The 13,025-nt window shown below is 37.1% G+C and overlaps 1 protein-coding gene across 8 annotated transcripts in view; it reads right to left on the reverse strand.

Annotated features, from left to right (window-relative positions):
- Positions 1–216: 216 nt before the first annotated feature.
- RC3H1 (ring finger and CCCH-type domains 1) overlaps positions 217–13,025 on the reverse strand; it is an 81,084-nt gene continuing 68,275 nt past the window's right edge. For 7 of the 8 annotated variants that reach the window (XM_042926202.1, XM_042926208.1, XM_042926207.1 and 4 more), the window contains 7 exons: positions 12,068–12,220; positions 9,464–9,677; positions 8,900–8,990; positions 8,267–8,399; positions 5,739–5,909; positions 4,723–4,838; positions 217–3,336 (listed from right to left, as the gene is read on the reverse strand). In XM_042926202.1, coding sequence (XP_042782136.1) covers positions 3,186–3,336; positions 4,723–4,838; positions 5,739–5,909; positions 8,267–8,399; positions 8,900–8,990; positions 9,464–9,677; positions 12,068–12,220 — 1,029 coding nt within the window. In that variant the 3' untranslated portion in view covers positions 217–3,185. The remainder of the gene's footprint in view (positions 3,337–4,722; positions 4,839–5,738; positions 5,910–8,266; positions 8,400–8,899; positions 8,991–9,463; positions 9,678–12,067; positions 12,221–13,025) is intronic. The other variant, XM_042926209.1, reaches the window with a different exon arrangement.

Raw genomic sequence — 13,025 nt, forward strand, 5'->3', positions numbered from 1 at the left:
CCTAGTTTTGTAATCTAAACAAGAGTGAACACAATGCTTATTATACTCCTACCTTAACCTTTTCAGAATTGCTCATGTTCGTCTGAGATGTCAGAGTCTTGCTTCTGAATTCAGTGAAAAGCAAATAAAAGTCATTTCCAGAAGAAATTTATATGTTAATAAGTAGAAAGCCTAAAAACTGCATTTCCTATCTGACTCATTTAATCTCTTTACTCTCTCTAAAGGCAGACATTTTAAAATAAGCCAAAAAAAAAAAAAAAAAATCAGTGCCTTTCGCAGGTTTTGACAAAAAAGCAGTTAAAGAGTCCAGCAGTTTTGCCCAAATAGGCCACATACCCTTATGGGCTCATCATTATCACAAAGTGTTTCACAGAGAAAAGGAAAAGAAAAAAAAATCTGAACTTTGGAGGTTTTATTTAATTCCTAAAACTGTTTGTGAACACCAGGAAAGTTTTAAGAATTTCCATGAGATAAAGCAGAATGACCAATTTAAAACAGGTAAGTCATAGGCACAATGGGGCAGGGGATCATTCTTCTGCCTTTCTACCCAACCAGATTTCCTCCAGAGTGTGCGGGGCCCTTCCTGAGGTGCAGCTAGAATTAAGGCTACAATTTAAGGGATCTGCCCTGACCCCCAAAGCCCCCCACCCCCCCAATGAAATTACCTTAAAAAGTGAAAGAGATGATTTTGAGTCAACTGAAAACAGTGGCTTTTCAGGTTTTATTCAGAGCAGGAATACTATTATAAGTTAATGCCTATTCCTGCCTAGCTTACAAAATCAAAATGGTGAAAGCAACGAGTATATCTGAAGGATATAAAAACAAGAACAGAAGTTGGGTTATAAAATGTTTCAATGGATACCCAAAATGGACTTTTACTTTTATTCTGAACCTCAACAAAATCAATACTCATAAATTCCCTTCCAGTGCCAGACTCACTGAGTTCCAAATAAACCAACTGCTTCTAAAACTTAGGAATTATCTAACATGTCCAAAGGAGAAATACAACCTGCCCAAATCTGCCTACAGAAGGTTGGAGGCCAAGAATGTTGCCTTTTATGGTTATACAAAGAAATGAAAAATCTTGGGACTCTGTCAGACACACACAGTTTCTCTCCTTCTCCCAAAAAATAAGCACTTATGTGTAAGAGGGTTTTAAGCAAAAGAGAAAACAAACAAAAAAGCAAAAAAAGCAAGTGTATTTTTTTTTAAAGGAAACTATGGATATCAACTGCAGAAATGCCTCATCTTCATTCAGTGCTTCTACCTCCCAATCAGTCATTTTATCGCAACAGCTGCGCTCATGCGAAAAAATCCTTAAAACATACCCAATATATATACAGATATAGCTATGTATATATGTATATATATATATAATATATATAAATTTTTATTTAAATAAAAAAGAAAGCTCGAATCCCAAGCCAATATGTGTATATCAAATCCTTGACCAGCCAGGTCTGTAGGGCATAATCAAATTCAATGTGAAATAGTATATAAACACGGTGCCTTGACTGGGCAAATTAAATAATTGCTACTCAAAAGAGTGTTCTGTTTGGACTCTCCTACTGGTAGGCAATGGCAGGACTGTATTTCCCTCCCCCCCTCCCCCATTTGTTTCAGTTAACAGTATGATGGACACAGAGCTTACACTGAGGTTGTTATGACCTCAGCAGGAGTTAAGGGTTAAGAAAATAAGAAACAAGAAAAATACAAACTCTTGCTTTTACCCAACCAAAGCAATGCAGTAACTTATTACATAACCAGTGCTTTCTGTTTTAGTAGTAGAATCCAGAAGGGAATTTTTAAAAATCAGGCAAACAGAGGGAGGGGGAGGGTGACTGTATCAAATAATCCCCACAAAACATGTTTTATAGGGTTTTAGTTCAGTATAGACACATGGCATCAGAATATGTGCAGCAGAACTAAATAATTTCATAAAGAATCTCATCACTATTGTCAAGTCAAGTCTCTGAAAACTGACTTTTAGGTACTTATTACCTATTGGTGCTAAGGATACTGAACAGCAACAGCTAGTCAATTCATAAACCATCCTTAAGATCCTGGCAGTCTGTCCTTGCCAAATCTATTTGAAAGCCAGGGACTTTTATTTTATTTTACACTTTTGGGTTTTGACAGTAAAACAAAACAAAAACATCCACTGAAATAATGTGACTGTTCATTTTCGGTTCAAGTGTTGTGGTTTTAAAACATGCTTGATTTTCCTATTATTATTGTTTTTAACACTCTAGGATTTTAGCAGAAGTTTAAAATTTGAAAAAGCACAGGTCCGAATTTCTAACCAGCAGCTCCATACAGGTAATATACCAATCATGTATCTCCCAGGACTAATAAATTACAGTTCATTCTTAAATCAATCTCCATTTAAATCTAATCATTCTAAAACACTGGCCTGGCTTTCTGATTAAGAGAATGCAAGGATCCATTATGTGGAAAAGGACTTCAAAAATTAATTGGTAATTATCTCTCTGGAAAGTTGAAATAGAAACAAAACCCTCCTGAACAACAAAAAGTTTTAGTGCCATATGGAAAAACACACATCAAGCTAGTAACCAGAAAGGGAAAGAAAATTATGACTTTCAAGTAATGGCTCTTTGAAAAGTTGGTTTGCTGCACATTTTCTAATAAGTAGTCTACTACTGTCTCTTTGTTTCTCAAGCACCACAGAATTCTCAGACAGGCCGGTGCTTTCTGTGTGTTTTAATTTATGGGGTTGTCAAAGCTGGAAAGGATTGGGGTCAGGAATTATACACTGGGTATGTAATAATACCAAAATACAAGAAAAACCTACTTCATTAAGATCATACAATTAATCAAACAGAGTGTATATATAATATCTTCTTTTTTTTTAAGCCCTGGATCCAAGGCGTCCAAAGTTATTAAAATAAAGTTCATTCACAGAACAAAAACAAATTTAATCTGAATTGCTTGCAGATACTGCTAATTTTCTTTTTCTTTTTCTTTTTTTTTAAATTAAAAAATGCATTAATGTGAACTATGTGCAGGGTTTGTTTTTAGTAGTGGTGTTTGTGCACATTGCCTCCGGTACTTTTCCTGGATTTCTCTGACCACTCTCAGAGAAAATGTTTAGAAGTTATCTGTTCTCCCTACCCTACCCCACAAATTGATCAGGAGCAGAAGATAAAAGCAGGATTCTTCATCATTTAGGGAGCAGAACTGGGAGTAACTCCCGATCTCTGGGAGTCATTGTTGTCACCTCCTCCCTCAGGGTCCTCTGATAGGTTCAGAGAGCTGGTCTTGTTTGACAGGAGGCTGATATTCTCTTGTGTCAAAGCTGATCCATTTGGTACATCACTGTTAACATTAAAAAAAAAAAAAAGTTAGAATTTTAAGGAGAGAGACAAAAATGATTAGTAGAATAAAATCAACAGGGCCTTTCCTTTTTTAAAAGTTTTTTTAATGTTTATTTATTTTTGAGAGAGAGAGAGAGAGAGAGAGGAAATGAATGAGTCGGGGAGGGGCAGAGAGAGAGGGAGACACAGAATCCGAAGCAGGCTCCAGGCTCTGAGCTGTCAGCACAGAGCCTGACGTGGGGCTCAAACACACGAACTGCGAGATCATGACCTGAGCTGAAGTCAGAAGCTTAACTAAGACTGAACCACCCAGGTGCCCCAATAGGGCCTTTCTTTTAATAGTATGGAAAAATATGCAACTATCTTTTAAACTTTTAATTTACAGCTCCGTATCATGCTTTAGTACAGGGGCTGACAAACTAAGGCTAGCCACCTGCCTGTTCCTCTAAAGTACAGTTTTACTGAAACCCAACCCGCCCATTTGTTCACGTGTGGTCTGTGGCTGCTTTCACACTATAATGGCAGAGCTGAGAGTTTCCACATATACTATAAGACTCAAAATTTTAAATATTTACTATCTGGACTTTAAGAAAAAGTACTGACTCCTGCTTCAGCAGGCTTACTAGTATAAGAAATTATTTTGAACCCAGGGCAATGCATGGACTTAAATAGCTAAAACCAAAGCTTGAAAGCAACAGGGATTAGAAATGATTATTATACTCTCACCAGGAAGACAACTCAGGACTATGCAGCAAATGCCCCCAAAATACCCGAAGGAGGGGCGCCTGGGGGTCTCAGTCGGTTCAGCCTTCTCACTCTTGGTTTTGGTTCAGGTCATGATCTCACAGTTCATGGTTTCAAGCCCCGCGTTGGGCTCTGTGCTGACAGCATGGAGCCTGCTTGAGATTCTCTCTCTCTCTCTCTCTCTCTCTCTCTCTCTCTCTTTCTCTCTCTCTCTCTCTCTGCCTCTCCCCCATGCTGGTTCTCTCTCTCTCTCAAAATAAATAAACATTAAAAAGGGAGGGAGGGACAGGGTGGAAGGTAGATTTGAAAGAAGCTAAATATCCACATGCTTTAAAAGGACCGGAAAGGTATACACCAAAATGTGAATGTTGGTTTTAAGTAAATTAAAATACAGGAGTAAGAAGGAAATGGGAACAGAAAAATTCATTTGTTAGGTATTAACAGAAAATTCAATTTTGGATCTGTTCTAAAATAAGTTTTAAAACTCATAAAAATAAGTAAAAATAAGTTTTATAACTAAACTTCTACAAAAATATTCTTTTCTCAATGTATACAGAATAATGACATTTTAAAATCATATTTATGAGAGCACTTCTGTCAGGACTGAATAATATAAGACTACGGAAAATGTCCCTTTCTTTACCTGAATGTCAATGTAAGGTCCTCAGCTGGAACCTTACTTTGTGGTTCTGGTTGTCCATTTTCTGCTTGCTTACTTGTATTCAATTTGCTTTTCATGTCCAGAGAACACTGGTTCTCCTTGGAAAAAGAAGGAAGTAAATTTAATTACCATATATTTTATAATGCCAATGAAAGAAGACCAAATATAGATAATATAAACTGATGATCCATAAATCATATTCAGTCTTTATAAAATGACCAAAGGAACAGGCAGCCTGAGAGACATACATAACAACAGAGTACATCTACTCACTAAAAAAGCTAGAAAACAAGGGGGAAAATGCCTGAAATGAGAAAACCTGATGCCTTAGAAAAGATAAGCCAAAATATAATAACTACCTATAATATACTTATTGAAAGCAGAAAAATAAAACACCTATTCATCTGCTTAGAAGGAATGTGAAAACTATGCAACAAAAGTCAATTACCCATGCAACCTGGGGGGACGGATCGACAATTTACTAAAATCAGTATTGGTGTGCTAGGAAGCAAACCCCAAACACATCCATGGATAGAACTCCTCAAGAAGAAATGTGTAGACTGTATTTCATTCGTAACAAAAAACAGGTCTGCAATAACTAAAGGGCTATAAAAACTGAATGTTTTTTTGCGGATACATATTTTTATAACATAATGGTATTGCAAAATCATCAACACCAACCCCTCGGCTTCCCTAGTCAATATGTTTAACAGTAATTTAATAACCTCCAATTAACTACCTGTTTTCCCTGAAAGTTTTTTCATAATGCAGAATCCTAAGACAAAGAATATACTCAAACCAAAAGGGAATGAGAGGAATGAATAAAACCAGGAGGCATCCCATCTTCCTAAGACTTATTCAGAGTATTAATCCTTCACTGGAGTGCCCTAGGGTGATGCGCCTAGAGGCTTGAGTTCTGGGACAGCACTACACAGACGCTCTCTGGTCACACCCCCGCCCCTCCAGCCGGCACCACCCTTTCCCACCGTAACACTCACCATACTCAGTTCCCGGGTTCTCTTCCCGATTTCCCTTTCCACCTGGTGCAGTTCCAAGCTCAACTGCTCACTTGAAATCATTCCAGGCCATTTTGGAGGTGGTGGTGGTGGCTGGGACTGGCCTGCCAGGGTGCTCACCTCCCTCTGCAACACCAGCCTGTTACTAACAGCCTAGTGCATAAAGCCAAGCACATACACAACTCAACACATTTCACACCATGCACAGAATGACCAGGCCCAATTCCAGAACATCGCCTCAAATACCTTTTCACTAAGATATTTGCAATAAAAATGATGCAATGGTAAGGCACTATCTCTTTGAGTACCATCTGAATTTAAAATGAAAAAATAGGGGACTTAAACTTAGTAAAGAATATTTGAAAGAGAAGTCAAGTATAAATGTACATCTTTCCCCCTTTTTTAAATGGAATATTCTGAAGTAAATCCTGCAATTTATTTCCGTGAAACCTCAGTAATGGCAAGGATTTTTAACCATAATGAGTTAAACATGTGGCAAGCTTCCAAATGCTGCCGATACTCTTTTGGAACAGAAAATTGGTCTACAAATTTCAATTAAGACAAAAAGCCATAAATTATCAGGATAAGGAATAACACTTTACAGAGTTAATGGTCTGAATCTTTAAAAAAGTTAATCAACTAAAGATGATAAACATAAACACAGCATTCTCTTTTTTTACAATAGGAATTAGCAAGAAGTTCTGGACCAATGTAAAGAAAACAATGGCAAATGAAGACAGAAAATGAGTATTACACAGTTAAAAACAATTCTAAACCTTATTGCTTATATAAGAGCACAAGCCAGACATGTGTTCCAAAAAAAAAAAAAAAAAAATCTCCTGTTGGTCTTGGTAATAAGAGAGTCTAAGATAGAATTAGTTAAAAATTTATTTCCCCCTAAATTTTTTTTTAAATTTCTAAGGAGATGCCTTACTTATTAAAGATCTTGGTAGAAACAAAAGACTAATAGTCTAACAGTTATTTTTCTCTCCAGATGGGGAAAATGTATTTATCAGAATAGTCTTCAGAATATATATAGTCTTCAGTTTACTAAATTCAAAGATTATGCTCTCATGCAAAGGGTAATATTAACAAAACCTAGTCTTCTTTATATGGCACTTAAAAGGATTTTTAAAATTCTTTGTTTTCAGCAATTTTTTTCTCTAAGTGTCAAGCAGCATGGCAGAAAGAATACTGGATATGAAGACTTGGGTTCATATTTCAACCTCTGTGAAACTCGTATCTTTCAACCAGAAGAGGGGGGACTGTACCACTTGCCCTAACCGACCTATCAAGAGATACTGTAAGGGTCAAGTAGGATATACGTCAACTTATAAACTGAAAAAACTCTATTAATGAAAGATACAATTGTTATACAGAGGCTATGCTTGAGTCCAAGTTCTAAGCTTCTACTTTTTTTTTTTAAGTTTATTTATTTTGAGAGAGAGAAAGAGAATGAGAGTGCAAGTGGGGGATGGGTAGAGACAGAGAATCCCAAACAGGCTTCACACCGTCAGTACAGAACCCAACACAGGGCTGGAACCCACGAACCATGAGATCATGACCTAAGTTGAAACCAAGAGCTGGACACGTAACTGTCTGACCAACCAGGCGCCCCACTAAGCTTCTACTTTTTAAATATTTGTAAATAAATGCTGAGGATTAAAGGAAATCAGAAATTTTTTTTAAATTAAGAAATATGAGAAATTAAAAACAAATGTTGGGGCACCTGGGTGGCTCAGATGGTTAAGAATCTGACTCTGGATTTCAGCTCAGATCATGATATCACAGTTCATAGGATCAAGCTCCGCATTGGGGTCTGTCTGTGCTGACAGCTCAGGGCCTGCTAGGGATTCTCTTTCTCCCTTTCTCTCTACCTGCCCCTCCCTGGTTGAACATGCATGTGCCCATGTGCCCTCTCTCTCTCTCTCTCTCAAAATAAGCATTTAAAAAAATAAATTAGGGGTGCCTGGGTGGCTCAGTCGGTTGAGTGTCCGACGTCGGTTCAGGTCATGATCTCGTGGTTCGTGAGTTCGAGCCGTGAATCAGGCTCTGTGCTGACAGCTTGGAGTCTGGAGCCTGCTTCCGATCTGTGTCTCCTTCTTGCTCTCCCCTCCCCTGCTCACGCTCTGTGTCTCTCTCAAAAGTTAAATGAACATCTAAAATAATTTTTTTAATAAATTAAAAAATAATAAAAACAAATGTAAAGCTAAAGGCATTTGTTGATAAAAACTGTATACCTTAAATGTGCCATCAGGGAACATAAGTTCCTGTTGGGAAGTTTTAGATGGCCTGTTTTCTATTCTCATGGAATAGAAATTCTAAATTTCCCACCATCCCACACTGAAGTCTTAAGTATTTAAATTCTTTGAAGAATGGACACCTATACTAACTCTTTAAGAAAGAGACCTTAAGTTTTTATGTTCAGAGTACCTCAAAAGTTCTTTCTTTTAAAACCTCTTTGAGAACCCTTCAAAAACTGGAATGAAAAAATATCTGTGGTCTGGTACCTCTAAGCCACGTAGCTGGGTCTGCTGACTAATTTGATGGTTTAGTTGCTGCAATTCTAGTCGTAGCTGTTCCCGCTCAGCAGATGGAAGGGGTTTTCCATGACTGGCTACTTCTGACATGGACATTCTGTCCCTTGTATGGGAAAAGAAAGGGTGGAATAAATTTTAAATTTTATTAAAAATATATATATTATTGAACTAACGTAACATTTTGTGTCAACTATATTTCAATTGAAAAAAAAATTAAAAGAGAGAAAACAAACAAACAAGCCCCCTAGGTTTGGTCTACTACTGTTCTGACATAAAAATCTGTTACTTCACTATGAAAAATATAAAAATTATTGACAGGGCGCCTGGGTGGCTCAGTTGGTTGAATGTCCGATTTTGGTTCAGGTCATCATCTTGCAGCTCGTGAGTTTGAGCCCCGCATCAGGCTCTGTGCTGTCAGCACAGAGCATGCTTTGGATCCTCTCTCTCTGCTCCTCCCCTGGTCATGCTCTCTCTCAAAAATGAGCATTTAAAAATAAATAAATGAGTAAGTAAGTAAATAAATAAAAATTACTGACAAGTAAAACAAATAAGAAAAGCTGAATAATTTTAAAGGTTTGTAGAAGCAAAAAGAATGACTCATACCTCTCACTGAAGTGTCCCTGAGAAGGTATGTTTTGATGAGGTGAATATGGAGAACCTCCCCAGCCACTGTGGGTTCCATATGGACTATAATCTACAAGAGAATAATGTAGTGCGGTATGATGCAATTCAGAGGTTTGATTCTTTTAAGGCAGCCATAATCTAGAAGGCATAGGCATTTTGTGTACACGGCTCTCTGGAAAGATGTCTACCAATGTGACAAGAGGATACTGATGGTTTTTTTCCCCCACTGAACGATATCAGTGCTTGTAACTGTTTCAATGTTTAAAAATGAAAATTTATTATTTTAATAATAGCAATGAAGCTAATAAACAACAACAACAACGGCAATCTTCACATACCAGACCTGCTCATCTGTACCCTTAGAATTCTCTAGTTATAATTACTTTCTGCAGGGATAATTCCATGGAAAAGTTTAAAAGACTAGTGTCTTGGAAGATTACGGACAGCACTGATCGTAGGGATCAGTGCTGAAAGTAGGGAGTCGGGATGGTGCTGAAAGTCATGAATATGAAGCCCCTAAATCAGTTTACCTATGATTCTTACCTGAGATGTTCATCGGTTTTGTGGGAGCTCCCTGAGGTGCCATAGCCTGCATTGGACCAGCACCCTGATATATTGTTTTGGAGGTTCGAGAGATGGCACCAAACCGAGAAACGGTTGGTCGGTCTCCGAAAGGGATAAGGTCATCATCACTGGTTTCTGCTGCTCTTCTTTGAAGATCCAGTCGCTGGTCTCTCATTCCTTTACTCTCCACGTTCTGATAAAAAGTAAAATGAGAAATCCACCCCACACTTAGATCTCTAACATTACTTCTTCCAGATATGTGATAAGGTTAAAAAAAAAAAAAGTATAACTTTCTTACTTGTAGGACTAAAGTACTTTGCTTGTCATAGTAAACACTGCTTTTTAAACCTTTGCTCACTCCCCACAATAAGAAATATATTTTACATCATGACTCAGTACATATACATATTCTAATATATAGATATAATTTTATGACAAATATTTGCTTCTTACTATATGTAATGTACTCTCACATTTATAGTTATTCGAACTCATTTCTTTAAAAAAAAAAGGCCCATGACGACCCAATTTCAAAACTCAATAGTTAGAAAACCACCACTTAAAAATTTAAGTGTCAACAACAGATGTTTCAAAGGGATTCCAGTTAGAAAGAAGGAATTACCAAGATAAACTGAAACGGAAATTCAACTGCTAGATCTTTGCTACTCAAACTACAGTTCGAGGACCAACAGTAGCAGCAGCAGCAACACATGGGAACTCATTAGAAATGCAGAGTCTCAGATCCCACCCCAGTATTACTGATTTAGGACCTGCACTTTAATTGGCTCTAATTAGACTCCAAGGTAATTTATACACACTTGAAAAACACTGTCTTTTACCATTTAGGAGATTTTCAATCACATCTAGGTTAGGCTGACAAACATTTTTATTCTTTAGTGATTTAAGGAAATGAGTTTTATTTTGCTAATTTTTATTACTTTAATATAATAACTATTTCTGAAAGCCAGGTACAAAGCAAGGGTTCCTGTCTATCTCCACCTCATCTCACTCTTGTTCTTAGAGAGGATGTTTTCTTTTTTATCTTTTTTTTTTAATGTTTGTTTATTTTAGAGAGAGAGAGAGAGAGAGAGAGAGAGAGAGAGTGAGAGCAGGGGAGGAGCAGAGATAGACAGAATCTGAAGCAGGTTCCAGGCTGTCATCACAGAGCCTGACGCGGGGCTTGAACCCGCCAGCCATGAGATCATGACCTGAGCCAAAGTTGGATGCTCAAGCGACTGAGCCACCCAGGCGCCCCTAGAGAGGATGTTTTCTAAATAATGTTTCCTTAATCCCACCACAGAAAAATAAAAAGATTCAAAATTTCTGTCCCACCCCCACCCAATGCCTTTCTTTCTCTCTTTTTTGGCTGGCATCTAATCATATTTATGCTATGTATATCATTTCATTCATTTATGATATTAACATCCAAGTCTTACTTTTCTATTACTAAGAATTGGTCTCTTAACCAGTTGGACAAGTATTTGTCTATGAAAACCTGTATAATATCCTAGGCAACTTCTGTTAGGTTAATTAGGGGCACATGGCTTAAGAGTATTAGCCCAGACATACCTTTCAACATAGCAATACCACTTCTAAGCATAACTAATGTATGTACACAAGGAAATACACAAAAATGTTCATTGTAACACTTAACAGTACGGTAAAAGATCAAAATTAGCCTAAATGTCCATCAACAGGAAAAGGAACAAATAATGATTTCTATATATATTTACTGTATGATACCAGTTACCAGACAATGGTATTTGATAAAAAGTTAAAATGAATGAACTTGACCTATAAATTTGGATACATCTCAAAAACAAAAATTGAATTAAAACGCAAGCTGACATATATATTAATATAAGGTCTGTAAACATACAAAACTGTTTAGGAATAGTATGAAAGTATCCATGAAATGAGTAACTTTCAAATCAGGATAAAGGTTACCTCCAGGGAAGAAGGAAGGAAGTAAAAGGAGATTAGGCAGGTATATTCAGGAAGATCTCACTATTTCTATAAAGTTTTATTTCTTTAAAAAATAAAGAAGCAATTCAGATAGTTATGTATGTTAAGCTTGGGCATTAGACATACTGTTGTTACGTTATTTTTTATTAAAAATTAAAATAGAAGTATAACACATTTCAATATACCACAGTCCACTCGAAGCTTATTAGCTGCAATTCTGACTCAAATACTATTGTTCACTAGATTCAACTTTGTTGTTTAAACTTCAGAGTTTTAAGAGAGTTATAATTTATTTAGACAAGAAATCCAAGATCCTGATTAATTATGCAAGATAATTTAATTTTGTTTCTGAACAGTTGTTGGGTTCATTGTTGGCTGCACAGAAATATACTAGAATGCTCTCCTTTGTCTATCCAGATGTGCAATAGATTAATTTTTATACCTGAAAAAACAAACATAAAACCCCTATAGTTTAAAACTAATTCAATCACATAATATAGAATATGGCCTTGCAATTCTTAAGTAAAGCTCAAATTATTTGTGTCTACACTATTAACTACACAGACATATTTGGTGTATCCTGATTTGCATTAACTACAGCTTAGTTACTACACATACCATCATTTCCACACTCCCCGCTGCCACAACATCTTTGGGTTTTGCATCTTTGGTGCCAATGTAGGAGCCGATGGTATCACATGACCAGGGAGAATACTGGCTATAATCATTTCCTTTGTATTTCCCAGCTACTTTCAAGTCTTCGTCCAGAAACTACAGATGGAAAAAAATACACACATAGGAAATAAGTCTTTATAAGTAACAACACAGAGAAAGCAGGAATTTCCTAGAACACCATGCTAGAGCAACACAGTGATGGGTTATTTGATTTGTGTCAGAGCAGAAGATTTTTATAGACTCTGAAAAATATAAAATAGGTGGAGAAAGATGTTTAGTTTTTACTCTTTGTTAGCAGAGGGTCAAAAACAAGTATCTCAATATCCTTTAAGGAATCAAGCCAGGACTGGAGGAGGTTTGCTTATCCTCTTCTTCATCGGATGGAAATCAACATTTAAGCTAATACATACCCGGCCCTAGTTTTGCCAGACACTCCTCAATGTTTCTTTCAGTAACATTCCAGATAATCAAGAACATGAAAAACTACTTGAAACATAACTGAGAAGGCACTGTGTAGTGCATGATGATACAGTAACTTTTACAGAAATCTCTTTAACAGCACTAATTCATGTATTTTCAAAAATGTGTAGTTACTTTGGAGAGAAAGTAGGGGACAGAGGATCTGAAGCCGGCTCTGAGCTGACAGCAGAGAGCCTACGTAGGGCTGGAACCCATGAACCACGAGATCATGACTTAAGCTGGAGTCAGACGCTTAACTGACTGAGCCACCCAGGTGCCCCTAATTCGCATTTTAAATAAATTCTGGGAGCGCCTGGGTGGCTCAGTCAGTTACGTGTCTGACTTTTGGTCTTGGCTCTGATCATGATTTCGCAGTTTGTGGGTTCAAGCCCCGCATCAGGCTCTGCGCTGACAGTGGGGAGCCTGCTCAGGACTCGTTCTC

This window comes from Panthera leo, chromosome F3 (assembly GCF_018350215.1).
Source record: "Panthera leo isolate Ple1 chromosome F3, P.leo_Ple1_pat1.1, whole genome shotgun sequence".
NCBI lineage: Eukaryota > Metazoa > Chordata > Mammalia > Carnivora > Felidae > Panthera > Panthera leo.